Genomic DNA, 14,417 nt, shown 5'->3' on the forward strand with positions numbered 1-14,417 from the left:
TGAGTAAGAGCGGGGCCCTCAGCAGACAAACAGGCTTGTCTCTGTTGGTGGGTCAGTCAGTAGGTCCACAGGAAGGTTGGAAGTCAAGGGGTTTGGGGGAACTAGGTGAGGAGTTCAGGCCCACTCCTTGTAAAATTTTCCAGGAAGCACTTTTCTACTGGGGCAGCATCCAGATACTAGGGTACTCATTAACCCCCTGGGTGCCAGGAAAGAGCAGGAGGTAAGCACTGGGAGGCAGCTGAGGTCATCCTTCTTTGAACCTCCACGTGGTATTTACTCAGAGCAATTGTTGCCAGAGGCCCAGGCCCTGGACTATAAAGCGGAATGTCTGGTCTCTGTGCCCAGAACCGAGCAGGTGAGCAGCCAGGGCAGAGGGATGTGGGTTGGAGTCCTAAGGGAGGAGACTGAGCAGAGAGCTGTGGGTGGGAACTAAGAACTAAGGACCTCCTCTTGGAGCACTTTGGCAGAGTAGCTTCTTCCCCCACCCCCGGGATACCTCAGTTTTCCCAGCCATGAAATGGGGGCAGGAATAGGTGAGCAGGGGAGTGGTGGCAAAAGTGGCCGAGGGAGCTGCTCCTGGGGTCTCCTGGGCGGGGCGGGGTGGCGGGGAACCTTTACAAAGCAGTTTGAGCTCCACAAACTCCATATGATGTGATGAGGTGAAAAAGGAGCCCCCCCAACCCATCCCAGGAAGACACCCTTTCCCTCCCAGCCACATTCAGCTAGGTCAGTCCTCTTAAGCCCTGATAGCTCTGTGCTCCCTACACCCAGGGGAGGGTTAACAGATTTGGGGCAGCGTCCCCTGGGGCAAGTCCCCTGGGAGGTGTCCCTTCTTTGCTTCTTCACTCTCACCAGGCCTCCATTCGCCTTTCTTCTCAGAGAACATCATGGCAAGTGTGGCTGCAGTTCTGACCAGGGCTCTGGTCCTCCTCTCAGGTGGGTCTCCAACCCTGACTTCACTGTGGAGGTGTGGGTGGAGGCTGGACTGAGGGGTCCGTCCACCCTGGGGGAGGAAACCCAGCCCCTGTTCACCCGCTCCCTCTCCACAGTGCTTTCAATCACCCAGGCACGGAAAGGCTTCTGGGACTACTTCAGCCAGAGCAGCAGGGACAAAGGCAGGGTGGAGCAGATCCAGCAGCAGAAGCTGGCAGGGGAGCCCGCGTGAGTGGCCAGGGCAAGGGGTGCGGGCAAAGGGAGAAGACACCCAGAGGGTGGGATGCTGCCCTGCCTGATTCCTCAACCTTGTGGTCCTCCCTGGGAAGAGAACAGAGCGGTGCTAGTTCTGCCCTCTGTCCTGGTCTTCCTGGGCTGTTCAGCAACCCCTGCCGGCAGCCTCTGCCTTTGATCTCTCTTTAGCTGCTGCCTCCATGCCCGCTGAGGCGTGGGACCAGAGAGCAGGGGAGAGGACCCCCCATTGCAGTCTCCAGAACGAAAGGATTATGTCAGAGTCCAGGTGCCTCCGTGCACAAGGAATTGGAAGTGTTGACCTGGATATGCCTGTGCCATGTGTTTGCACTTCCTGTGGGAGGAGTCATGGTTGGCTTGGGTTAGTACTAGAGACCCGGCTCTGCCGCCACCGCCCTGCATCCTTGGTTTCTCCATAGGATCAGTGAGTGATGTCTTTGGGGCAAAGGAGATGAGGGGGCTAGCAGTCTGATGGCCTGATTGTCTCCTTCCCCAGGAGCCTGAAAGACAGACTTGAGCCAGACCTCAGCAATATGGACAATTTCCTGGAAAAGCTGGGCCCTCTGAATGGGCAGGGGAGGGAGCCTCCCGGGCTCCCACGCGACCCGGTGGGCATGCGGCAGCAGCTGCAGGAGGAGCTGGAGGAAGTGAGGGAGCGCCTGGAGCCCTACATGGCGGAGGTGCACGAGCGCGTGGGCTGGAACCTGGAGGGGTTACGGCGGCAGCTGCAGCCCTACACGGTGGAGCTGATGGAGCAGGTGGCCCTGCGCGTGCAGGAGCTGCAGGAGCAGTTGCGCGTGGTCGGAGAGGGCACCAAGGCCCAGCTGCTGGGGGGCGTGGAGGAGGCGCGCAGCCTGCTGCAGGAGCTGCAGAACCGCGTGGCCCACCACACTGGCCGCGTCAAGGCGCTCTTCCACCCGTACGCGGAGCGCCTGGTGACCGGCATCGGGCACCACGTGCAGGAGCTGCACCGCAGCGTGGCGCCGCACGCGGCCGCCAGCCCGGCGCGCCTCAGCCGCTGCGTGCAGGTGCTCTCGCGCAAGCTCACGCTCAAGGCCAAGGCCCTGCACACGCGCATCCAGCAGAACCTCGACCAGCTGCGCGAAGAGCTCAGCGCCTTTGCTGGCGCCGGCGCTGACGGTGCGGAGGAAGAGGCCCAGCCGGACCCCCAGGTGCTGTCTCAGGAGGTGCGCCAACGACTCCAGGCTTTCCGCCACGACACCTTCCTGCAGATTGCCGCCTTCACCCGCGCCATTGACCAAGAGACCAAGCAGATCCAGCAGCAGCTGGCGCCGCCTCCGCCAGGCCACAGTGCCTTCGCTCCAGAATTCCTACAAGGGGACGGAGGCAAGGCCCGGAGCGAGCTGCAGGCCCGCCTCGACGACCTGTGGGAAGACATCAACTACAGCCTTCGCGACCATAGTCCCGGCCATCTGGGGGAGCCCTGAGGGTCTACTTGTCCACGTCCCAGATTCTTGTCTGGGGAGCCCACGATCTGAGCCTCTAACATAGCTATGTCCTTGACAGTGGCCTGTTGGGCAGAGGGTGGAGGGCCCTGCACAGGATAGCTGAGGTCATCCAAAGGGCTGTTGTCCTAGGCCATCCAGCCTCCTGCAATTCCCCCGTCCGGATGCATTACATTCACCAGGCTTTGCAAACCCGGCTTCCCGTGCTCATTTGGGAATCCTCCTGAGTTGCTCCATTCTGGGGTGGCGGGAGAGGGCGGGAAGGAGGCACTGTATGTGCAGGGTGATTATGTGCAAGCCTGTTGCCATGGTGCTGGAAGCCTGTGCCTCTTCGTCCCAGGGCCAGGCTCTGATCACTTCTGGCCACCTGGTGGCCACTGCTAGAGCTGGTCCACAGAGAGGAGCTCTTTTCTCCCCAGGTCTGCCATGACAGCTTCTGCTGGGGGAAGAGAAGGGAGAAAGAGCAGAAAATATGATGAAGAGAACATGTGATGGTGTGTGTGTATATATCCCTGCTGGCTGATGCTGGTGGGGACAAATGGTGTGGGTCGTGATGGGAGGGAGCAGAGCCTGGATTTCCTTACATAACACTACATCTAAACAGCTGACCGAGCCCTCCAATCTGTGAGGGCTACTTAAACTCTCTGGGGAGCCTACTGTGTGCCCTCCCCATCTCTGGCCCCTCCCTCCCGACTCCCAGGCGGAAGTCTAGATTTCTGACACAAATGAAATAGATGCTTATGATGGAAGCTTATTTGCCTGCTGTGACTCTCATTTGGACTATGTCTGAAATCAGTGGCCTCACCACTATCCCCAAAGCACACCCATCACCCCCCTTCAGTCCCTCGCTACTCTTTCTCATTGACCTCCTCCTAGTCCAGGTGTATCGGAGGGGTGTTGCTCTGGCTGGGCTGACAGCTGTTTGTCACACCTGTGGTGTGCCTGGGTTAGAGACCCTTCCTCTGCACCTGCACTGTTCACCAGCCTGCTTACCACAGGACGGTGTGCACGAGGTATAGGCCCCTGAGGTGGCCTGTCTTCTTTGTCCCGGCTGGTCCAGATTTTGAATGGCCTCTTTTCTTTTTTGACTGTCCCTCTTTTTATGACTGACCCTCTTCTTGGACCCTCAAACTCATACCCCCACCCCCATTCCCCATGTACAGATTCACTTGGGGGCAACCAAGCTCCTCATAGCTCCCTGGGAAGTCTGAAATTGGGGGTGGGTGAAGTGGAGGGAAGAGGAGAGAGGAAAGGGTAAACACACCCAGTCCAGTACCCTTAGAACGTCCCGGGCAGCACCCTTTCCTCCCGGCTCAGCCCACCCTGCACAGAGTTCTCACTGCCGCACTCCCTCATAGCACAGACCCCATCTGAATCTGGACTCATCATGCCTGCAGATTGGATCTCTTCCATGACACCCTAGATTTAGCACCAGAACTGGGAGAAAGGTGCCCAGGGAGAGGAGGTGCTGGAAAGGAAAGTTTACCCCCCAAAGAGGTGTTTTTGTTGTTGGTGGTTAGGAGATCAGGAGGGGTGAGTCAGCTGGGGTTGGATGTGGTGGGGATGAGCCAATAGCGGTAAAAGTGAGGGCCGTGTATTTGAGGCTGGAATTTGGGCAGGTGTTTATGAGGACAGAAATAGGGAGTGAGAAGAACAGAAAGGGAGAGAGATTGAGGGACTAAGGGAGGGTGATCTAGGGCCGAGGCAGCATCTGGCCCAACGGCGGATCGATGCAAACCCAGGGCGGAGCGCACCTCCTCGGGGATACCGATGGACGGCCAGGCCCCTTGCCGTCAAGCCTCTCGTAGTTAGACTTGTGGACTAATAGTTAGAACCCAGTACGGCGGAGCTATTGCAAAGGAGCAAAAAACTGCCCTGGGTCTGAGAGGGCGCCCTGGGGGCAGTGACGCCTGAATTGAGGTGGAGGCAAAGCCTGGATCCGGCTGGCTTTGGAAGTCTGGACCGAATAATCCCGGCAACTGGGAAACCGTGTCAGGTACTGCTCCCCGAGGGGAGTCCTCGGCCTCTTTAAGGATGGGCGGGGCGGTAGCTGGCGGAAGTGCCGGAGGAAGGGGTGGGGCCAAGAGAGAGGCGCAGAAGACCGAAGTTGGGGCCTGAGCTGCGCGTGGTGATGTTGGCCAGTGGGGGTGTGGATCGCGGGCTCCCGGGGGCTGCTGCCGCCCCCGTCCCGGCCCGACAGCCCGGGCCGGGGCACTTGTTCCGGCCTATTAGCGCTGATGACGAGGAGCAGCAGCCTACCGAGATCGAGTCGCTGTGCATGAACTGCTACCGCAATGTGAGGCGGGGGCGCGGCCGCGGGCGGCTGGAGGGTTGGGCCGAGGAGGGGAGGAGCGGGGGTCGGCGACCTGGCCAGGCTGGTCCAGTTGGGGACCCGGAGGCGAGGCACGCCCGGGGGTCAGTAGATGGGGGATGGGGGTTTCATTGGTTCTTTCCTTAACTGTCTTCTGCTTCCCTAGGGCATGACGCGCCTCCTGCTCACCGAGATCCCCTTCTTTAGAGAAATAATCGTGAGCTCCTTTTCCTGCGAGCACTGTGGCTGGAACAACACGGAGATCCAGTCGGCAGGCAGGATACAGGACCAGGGAGTGCGCTATACTTTGACCGTCAGGGCCCAGGAGGTGAGAGGAGCCCAGAGCAGTTACCCTAGTGTCCTCGAGAAAGCTTGGGGACTGGAGTCACAGCTCTGGTCGAGGTGGTCGGACCTCAAATAAATCCACTTAAGTGTTCAAGCCTCGGTTTCCTCCTTTGTAAAATGGCGTTGGTGCTGTCATCTGCTCAGGTTAAGTAAGACTTGTGAAAGTGCTTTGTAAACTTTGTCAGAAAGTATCAAATGAGCAGTAGTTGTTATGAATAGGACTCTCATCGTTTGGGTAGCTGGTTTTCACATCAAGGTACTATTCCGCAGGAGTAGTCCGGACTCGCCCTAGTGGAGAGAGGAAGAGACAGCTGGGCTGGGGCCTCTGATGGCGGGGCGGGGTGGGGCAGGCACGCACTCTGTTATTTCCTGAGAAGTACCTGTATTGTTGAGACCTCTGTGGACTGAAGGTTTTTCTTTCTGCCCAGGACATGAACAGAGAAGTAGTGAAGACTGACTCTGCCACCACAAGGATCCCAGAGCTGGATTTTGAAATTCCTGCCTTCAGCCAGAAAGGAGGTAAGTTTAAGGTCAGAGTGTTTGCACCGTTCATGCCTAGCTCAAATCTTACTTTCTTGCAAAACTCCTGGTGCCAGGTCTAGTGGCTTGTGTGTGGGTTTGGCCACATCACTGTGATCTTCATTGGTTTAACATAAGCAGAAAGCTTAGGTAAAGCAGCTTAAGATAGTATTGGGTTGGCCAAAAGCTTCGTACGGGTTTTTCCACAACATCTTACAGAAAAACCAGAATGAACTTTTGGCCAACCCAATATATTACAGAATTTTCTGTAATAATCACTCTTATTAGAGGTGAATGGAACCTTGTTCCCTGCCTCCTTATTTTACAGGTGAAATCAAGGCCCAGAGAGTTCAAGTGAACTGCCCAGGGTCATACAGGCACTTGATAGCAAAGTGAAGACTGACCAGTCTTTTGTTCTTACTCACCAGCTCTGACTACTGTTGAAGGATTGATCAGCCGTGCTGTCTCTGGCCTGGAGCAGGACCAGCCCACACGAAGGGTGAGCTGGGGTTTTCTGATTGCAGCAGCTCAAGGAAAAATTATTTATGTACACTTGTTCACCTTCCCATGTGGCTGAACTGTCTCTGATTGAATGCTGGAGAACTGTGGGGGGAAGCACACAGTGATGTTATAGCTTCCTGGATGTTGCATACGCTGTACGACTATCCTTTCCACTTGCCCTCCCCCACTGTACATTGAGGCCTCTTCTCAGACAGACACTGTAACATTACCTCCGAAGAGCCTTTCCTGATACTCTTGGGCTTATCTGTGCTTCCTGAGTGTTCCATTGTATCTTATGTTTATTATGACATTTTATATATACATATATATATGTGTATGAAATAATATAATTGCAAATTTAGTCACCTGTCTTCTTAACTGGCTGTGGAGCCCCATGAGAGGGCTCTGGTTTATTTACTGTTGTCTATAACCTGGCACAAGTGCCTGGACTAAATGGCTGAATGAGTGAGAAAATGAGGCTCATCTGGCACCACCCATAAACTTCAAACTTATTTGCTACTTCTTATTGTGAAGCCTGAGTCTCTGTTCCCAGTCACACTAAGACAGGTGGTGACTTCCTGTTGGAAGTGATGGGGGCATAAGTTCTATCACCAGGGCTGATCTTTTACTCTTTGTTCCTGTCAGGCGAATGAAGAAGCCATGGCTGAAAGAATTGATGAGTTCATTGTCAAACTGAAGGAGCTAAAGCAAGTGGCCTCTCCTTTCACCCTGGTGAGTACTGAGGGATTCCAGGTGCCCTAGATTTAGGGCAGGAGAGACCATTAAGACTGTCTGAGATTTTTCTGTGGTGCCTCAGTGGTCTGATGGTAGGTGGAGGATCGTACATGATTTCTTGTTATAACTGCTCTCTCTTTACCCATCTGTTAGATCATTGATGATCCCTCAGGGAACAGCTTTGTGGAAAACCCATATGCTCCCCGGAAAGATGATGCCCTGGTGATCACACACTATAATCGGACTCTACAGCAGAAAGAGAAGCTGGGGCTCCAGGTAAGTGCACTGAAGAAGCCAGAAGAATGCTCTGGAATCATCTTGCACTACGATTGCTTGGAGTCAGTGGGAACTTATTTTGCTGCTGCCGCCCTGTGTATGCTATCTCAGCATGTGTGTGCCTCCCCTCTAGCTCACTTAAGGACTTTGGGTAAACTTTACAACACAGGACATCAGTGGCTGTGATCCTATCCTAAACTCTGTTCTGCCCTTGCCTGGGGCTTTGCTCTCCAACTTCTCTGTTAAACCCACGAGGTGGCAGCTGATGTAAGCAAACCAGAGCATTTTCTCTCACTCTGGGGCAGGGTGTTGGGGAGGCTGAGGTCTGCGTGCCAACATATGATTTGCGTCTCTGCTACTTTAGGCAGAGGAACCAGAAGAGAAACCAGAAGAGGAAGATCTCAGAAACGAAGTGAGTCACATTGGCAACTGTGGAGGAAGGAGCAGAGTGGTGGGCTGAGACTGACGGTGTTCACGGGTGGCCGCCAGTGTGCCAGCTGAATGTCTTTAGCCTGAGCAGGTTTCATCCGCCTGGGAGGGCTCACTCTACGTCCCCCTGTTGTGTTCCAGGTGCTCCAGTTCAACACCAACTGCCCGGAATGCAATGCTCCGGCCCAGACCAACATGAAGCTAGTTGGTATCTTTTGTCGGGCAGTTGGGTTGCTCTTCATCTGACTCAGGCATGAAGATGATATTCAAGCTGGAGAGTACTCCCTTCAGGGAAAGCACAAGGCTTTATTCTGAGTGATGAGAGGGATGCTGCCTTTGATGAGACTGTGCACCTTGGCTTTTGGGTTCAAAGAGAGAATTAGGCCATGGTCTGTAGGCTCCTGCGTGTGGCCTGAGCCATGTCATCAAACACTGATGAACAGCGATCGCCGTGGGTGGTGACCTTGCCCTCTTCTGGGGGGCTGTCTGAGTTAGGCTGCTTCTTGTGATCTGTTTCCTGCAGTCCTGGGACCAGCAACTGTGTGTTTGTGGGGTTTGGATTTGTTCTTCCCCAGAGGGTGGTCTTGCTATCCTGGAAGCAGATTTCCTTAATTCCATCTTCCAGAAATTCCCCACTTTAAGGAGGTTATCATCATGGCTACCAACTGCGAGAACTGCGGCCATCGGACCAATGAGGTGGGTGGGCTTCATTGTTTGGGAAGAGTAGCTTTCATCCTTTCTGAAGCTGCTTAGGGTGAGGAGCTCTTGAACTAGAAATTAGCTTAGAGAAGAAAAGTTAGAGATAGCATAACTTGTTGAAGACATTCAAAGTTGGTTATACGGAAGAGAGAGACCCACTTTTTGACCTACAGCTCAGAGGGATGGCAGAGCAGGGAGGCAGATTTTGACTCAATAATAAAAAACTTTCTAGGTCTATCTGAATATAGAGTGGGCTGCCTTGGAGGGTTGTAAATTCCCTTTCCCTGAGTGTTTTCAAGCATAAGCTGTTTAAATTCTTAAACCAGAAAATTATAAAGGGAATCTACACACTAGTTGCAGTTGGAAGTCCCTTTCAGCCCCAAGAGTCATTTTTTTCACCGTGAATTCAGTTTCTTGGCAATCTGGGGTAAATCTTTGGCAGGCCGCTGTTGCTGGGCACTCTGCTCCTGGCCAGCTTTCAGTGATTTTGGTTTGGGTGACTGCTGCCACTGTTGGTTTAGAAGGCACTGTCCTTGGTAGCCATTAGTGGGCCTGATTGGAGGTCCAAGCCTACTCCCCCAACCCGCCCGGGTCTCCCCGCACCAGGTGAGGATGGGCGTCTCCTCTGCTGCTGCTCCTGACACTGTTGTCTGTTGCAGGTGAAATCTGGAGGAGCAGTAGAGCCCTTGGGCACCAGGATCACCTTCTACATCACTGATCCCTCAGATATGACTAGAGACCTGCTCAAGGTAACAACCTGCTTGGGGAAGTGACTCTCCTCTGCACATGGCTGTCTCTGTCGAGGGGGAATCTGTGTTTTCTCAATCATGTCCTTGCGTTGTGAGGTACCTCCTTACTTCCTTGGGTTTGAGGATCCCTGAGCAGAGTTAATCCATGGTAGGAAGTGCAGATTCAGAAGGTGACCCATAAGCTCTTTCTGATGACCTGGCAGCCTTTTGCCTCTAGTATCTGTGAGGGCCCTTGTTTCTGATCTCTAATGACAGGATGCCTGCCAGCTTGGAGCCATGACTCAGAATGCCCCCTTTTAAGGTTGGTTCCAGGAGTGAGTCTAGCTTTAATTGGAGATTCAGAGAAAACTGGGACAGCTGACTTTGTCCCCAGATTATCACTGGTGGTACTAATTTGGCAGGAGGACTCTGGTTAGCTTTCTCTAGCAGCTCCGGATTTAAAGCCTAATTTGATCTCTCATCTCACAGTCCGAGACATGTAGTTTGGAAATCCCAGAGCTGGAATTTGAACTGGGAATGGCTGTCCTCGGGGGCAAGTTCACCACACTGGAGGGGATACTGAAAGACATCCGGGAACTGGTGAGTCCCCTGAGTATAGTGCATGGCATCTTCCGCAGTGCAGCTGTGGGGAAGGGGCTAGAAGGCTGCAAAGGTCCTAGTTTTTGGAGCTGATAACAGGTTTCTTTGCTTTAAAGCTGATTTGACAGACTTAAATATTATTTTGGATTGTGATGATAAGTTTGTTGGAAATTCAGAATGGAAATTCTCAGGCCTAATTCTGGGCTGACGTAGATATTTTGCGGTTTCGGATAAGTCATTTATTTCACTGTAAAATGGGGTCATGAGGGTCCTTCCAGCACCTAAAAAAGTCCCGAACATACATATATATGTGTGTGTGTTGACTTAACCCATATGTTTATCCTCTTAATGAATCATTTCGCTTAACTGATGATCAGTCGTCGGGCATTTTGTCTTTGTAAATTATACTTTATTTTGCACTTCTTCCAATGAGGACTAGAGATCATATTTAAGAACATTTCTATAGTTTTTGTTTCACGTTGCCCGTTATCATCTTGGCAGATTAATTCACACGGTTTTAGGGGTGGCCGCCTAGGTCAGAAAGGCGGTGCGGCATAAATGGAGACCAAGCTTCCCTGACAGGCACCCCTGTCACCCCGCACCAGGTTTATGGTTAAGCCTATCAAACATGGAGCCAGTATTCTAGCAATTTGGATGCCATTTATTGCAGGTGACCAAGAACCCTTTCACACTGGGCGACAGTTCCAGTCCTGGCCAGACAGAGAAACTGCAGGAGTTTAGCCAGAAGTTGGACCAGGTGAGAGGACTCTGGCCGGTCAGTGCTTGTGATCTTGGGGCTCCAGTGAACAAGAAGCTGCATATCCTTTCTTGCCACATGTAAACATCTAACCGACATGCTGGGGATTCTCTTGGTTTCTGATATCCCATGCCATCTCCTTTCTTGGTTTTCTCCCTTTTTTTTGTTGGAGCATCTTCTCCAGTAGCTTCTTAAGAAAATGCATGGGAAGTAAAATTTCTGGGACTTTGCATGTCTGAAAATTTTTTTATTCCACTTTAAAAAAAATTAATTAATTAATTAATATTTTAATTTTGGCTGCACTGAGTCTTTGTTGCTGCACATGGGCTTTCTATAGTTGCGGCGAGTGGGGGCTACTCTTCCTTGTGGTGCGCGGGCTTCTCCTTGCGGTGGCTTCTCTCGTGGAACACGGGGTCCAGGCGCGCGGGCTTCAGTAGTTGTGGCACGTGGGCTCAGTAGTTGTGGTTCGCGGGCTCTAGAGTGCAGACTCAGTAGTTGTGGTGCTGCACGGGCTTAGTTGCTCCGCGGCATGTAGGATCTTCCCGGACCAGGGCTCGAACCTGTGTCCCTTGCATTGGCAGGCGGATTCTTAACCACTGCACCACCAGGGAAGTCCTTATTCTGCTCTTATATTAGATTAATGGCTGGGAATAGAATTCTAGGATGGTAGTAATTTTTTATCAGAATTTCTAAGGTCTTCCAGTTTCCCACTAATGTCTTTCAGTTTCCCAGTTTGGCTGTTGAGAAGTTTGAAGGCATTCTGATTCCCTATCTTTTGTTTGTGACCTATTCTTGTGATACTTTTGTGTCCCCTGTGATGTAAAATTTCAGGATGTGACTTGGTGTATGTGGGTCAATTTTCAACCATTGTTGCTAAGCACTTGGTGGGTTCTTTGAATCTGGAAACTCATGTGGCTCAGTTCTAGGACATAAAAAGTATTCTATTGCTTCCCCTCTGTTCTCTCTTTCTGAAATCCCTATGTTTTGGATGTTAGACTGACTTGTCTGGTCTTCTGTAATTTACTTATTTTTTTGTCCTGTTTTCAGTTTCTTTGTGTTTGCTCTACTCTTGGAGATTATCTTAATTTTCCAACCCTTCAATTGAGTTTTTCATTTCCACTGACATTTTTATTTTCCAAGTGGCTTTTGGTCTTTCAATACTTTCTCCTCCTTTTAAAAAAATAGCATCCTGTTGTTTTAAGGATGTAGTATTTTTTTCTGTTTGAGGATATTAATGTTGGGGTTTTTTTTTTTTTTTTGACGTTTTATTTTCCTCGCATAGTTTCCATTTCCTCTTAAGTTTTTTTTTCCATTTGATTTCTGTCTTTCAATGTTAGGGGCTTTGCTCACATGTCTGGTAATCATTGGTTGTCTATTTAAAAGTAGAGGACTAAAACACCTGAGTGGGGTGAGTCTTATTGACGTTGGACTCGTTGGAGGGGGATTTAGCTTAGCCATTTTGTTGAGGTAACTCCAGTGCCAGAGTTGTTAGGTGTTTCCTCTTGGGCTGGTCAGATTTCCATCAGTGCATGTTCCATTTCCTGTCTTGAGGGTGAAGGCTTGGCTGGCTGTGTTCTGAGAGCTGAGTGTGGGAAGAGGGCTGGGGTGTGTGTATGTCTGTTTCCAATAAGGGTACATTCACTTAACCTTCTGTTCTTGATTCCTTTCCCTCTACCCTCAACTGGGCCAGTGTCCCGCAGTCCATAGTGTGCTGTGGTAACTTCTCCACAGAATTCTCTGTCTTTTATTGGGGTGGGGGAAGGGCAATCGTTGGTCTGTTTGGAATGGGAGAGGAGATTAGGGATGCCTGATTGCTTCTTAAATAGCTGTCAAAAGTCCTTATTTTAGATTCTCTCCACTCCACCTCTAGAGGTACCTTCATCTCACCAATTCTTAAAACTTTGGGGGATTCTGCAGTGTAAATCGGGTTGGTTTCTGTGTGGCAGACATAGTCCCTTCCTGCCAGCAGCTATGTAAGATTTACATGCTCATGCTGTATTCTGTCTCCTTCAGATCCTTGAGGGTAACATGAAGGCCCACTTTGTTATGGATGATCCAGCAGGAAACAGCTACTTGCAGGTACTGTAGACTTTCCCTGGTATTTCACAGAGATATCTTTTCTGACCTTCCTTAAATATGTATCATTTCTCCAGAAACTGAGAGACTTAATTCTAAATGAACTGCTTTTTATCAGGGAACCGTTTAGCAGAAATTAGAACATAAGAAAGGAAGGGAAAGGTGTATGGGACTGTAAGTGTGTGTCAAGAGGGGGAAAAAGGAGACTCCCAGGTTCCTTCTTCCTCTAGTCTAGCTCGAGTCCCAGCTCTAAGTCCAGCAGTGGCGTTTTCATTTTGCAAATCTGACCGTGGATTGAGGAGAAATGGTGCCTTGTCCAGAGGCCAAGATGGGAAAAGGCTTTAAGCTGACTAGGGAGATATTCTGGTGATTAACAGTAACTTTAACATTTATTGAGCAGTTATTATGGGTCAGGCAAAACTCTTCTAAGGTCTCTCCACTGTTAAGACTATGCTACTCTCTTCGTAAGAAGGTGCAGATAGAAAGTTTTTCTCCCCGCAGTCCCACTTCTAGCCCATGTGGGTTCTGTTGCTGCCCACGAGTTGAGCCTAGCCATGGGGTGTTGGAGGCCCTTAAAAAGAGAATAAAGGGACTTCCCTGGCGGTCCAGTGGTTAGGACTCTGTGCTTCCACTGCAGGGGGCGCACGTTCAATCCCCGGTCAGGGAATTAAGATCCCGCATGGCGTGCGGCCAAAACCAAACCAAAACAAAAAGGAATAAACACCTCATTAAGGTCTTGGGAAAGTGGGAATTGGAAGCTGCCTGGGGGAGGGGGGATGGCAGGATGGCACAGGCATTGATGGTCTGTCCTTGGCCTCGCAGAACGTGTATGCACCTGAAGACGATCCTGAGATGAAGGTGGAGCATTATAAGCGCACATTTGACCAAAATGAGGAACTGGGGCTCAACGACATGAAGACGGAGGGCTATGAGACAGGTCTGGCTTCCCAGCGGTAGCAGTGGGTGGTTCCCGGCCAGCCTCCAGCGCTGCTCAGACCGTGGGGCTATTTATTGCTATTGGAAAAGCCTGGAGTGGCCTCCCCACCAGGCCTTGCCCATGTGAGGAGGACACCTGGTCTGAGTCGGAGATCTGAGCATACTTTCTGAACAGTTTGTGACGGAAGTGCAAGCCTCTTGGGTTACTTGACCTTGTTTTGGAGGATTTGAATTGGCCTGGGAAGAAACCCAGAAATGAACCATCGGGCATGTCATTGTCACTTTTTTCCTATCAAGTCTTTACCCTCCCTCCACACAGTGCTCTCTCATGTCGAGCTGGAACTCTGAAGAGCTGGAGAAGGTGGAAGACAGCTACGTCTGGAGTTTGGAAGTTGGGTTGGGTATATAAAATACTGACTCTCAACAGGAAGAGAATCTTCTGAGGGGAGGGAGTCTAGGACAGGTGAAGAAGTTCTCATTAAAATGGTGGCTTTCAAACAGCACTGGCCTCTGAAATCACTCTGTCATTGTTTTTTTTATTGTTATTATTATTATTTATTATTATTTAATTTTAATTTTAATTTTTTGCACTCTGTCCTTGTTTGTTATGCTGGTAGAATTCAGCCTCCTGAAGAACATTTTCTCCAGTGTGGCTACTGTAATCGGGGGACTGGAGCTGGCATTTCATTCATTCTTTCAATAGATGTTTGAGTGCTTGCTTTGTGCCCGGCACATCATAGAACTGAACAAAATAAAGCTCTGCTTTCATGGAGCTTCAAGTGTAGTGGGGAAAATTGGCAAACAGAGTGGGTGGCGGGTTGACAAGAAACCAACAAGTAGAACAGTGTCAGATT

General features: G+C 51.1%; 2 protein-coding genes across 3 annotated transcripts; both read left to right on the plus strand.

Annotated features, from left to right (window-relative positions):
• The first annotated feature begins 861 nt into the window (after positions 1–861).
• APOA5 (apolipoprotein A5) lies at positions 862–2,633 on the plus strand. The gene is made up of 3 exons (XM_061202799.1): positions 862–936; positions 1,050–1,161; positions 1,682–2,633. Exons 1-3 carry the CDS (start codon positions 888–890, stop codon positions 2,631–2,633), a joined length of 1,113 nt encoding a protein of 370 aa, XP_061058782.1. The 5' UTR covers positions 862–887.
• A 2,107-nt stretch (positions 2,634–4,740) lies between these two features.
• ZPR1 (ZPR1 zinc finger) lies at positions 4,741–14,078 on the plus strand. 2 transcript variants are annotated; one of them, XM_061202497.1, is made up of 15 exons: positions 4,741–4,947; positions 5,129–5,290; positions 5,736–5,826; positions 6,255–6,325; positions 6,973–7,059; positions 7,216–7,338; positions 7,703–7,750; positions 7,909–7,975; positions 8,393–8,463; positions 9,126–9,215; positions 9,684–9,794; positions 10,465–10,551; positions 12,565–12,630; positions 13,450–13,564; positions 13,883–14,078. In XM_061202497.1, exons 1-15 carry the CDS (start codon positions 4,783–4,785, stop codon positions 13,909–13,911), a joined length of 1,383 nt encoding a protein of 460 aa, XP_061058480.1. In that variant the 5' UTR covers positions 4,741–4,782; the 3' UTR covers positions 13,912–14,078. The 2 variants fall into 2 exon arrangements, with proteins under 2 accessions (XP_061058480.1, XP_061058481.1); XM_061202498.1 differs by having other exon boundaries at positions 13,450–14,078.
• The last annotated feature ends 339 nt before the right edge of the window (positions 14,079–14,417 follow it).

The sequence above is a fragment of the Eubalaena glacialis genome, chromosome 10 (genome assembly GCF_028564815.1).
Source record: "Eubalaena glacialis isolate mEubGla1 chromosome 10, mEubGla1.1.hap2.+ XY, whole genome shotgun sequence".
Taxonomy (NCBI): domain Eukaryota; kingdom Metazoa; phylum Chordata; class Mammalia; order Artiodactyla; family Balaenidae; genus Eubalaena; species Eubalaena glacialis.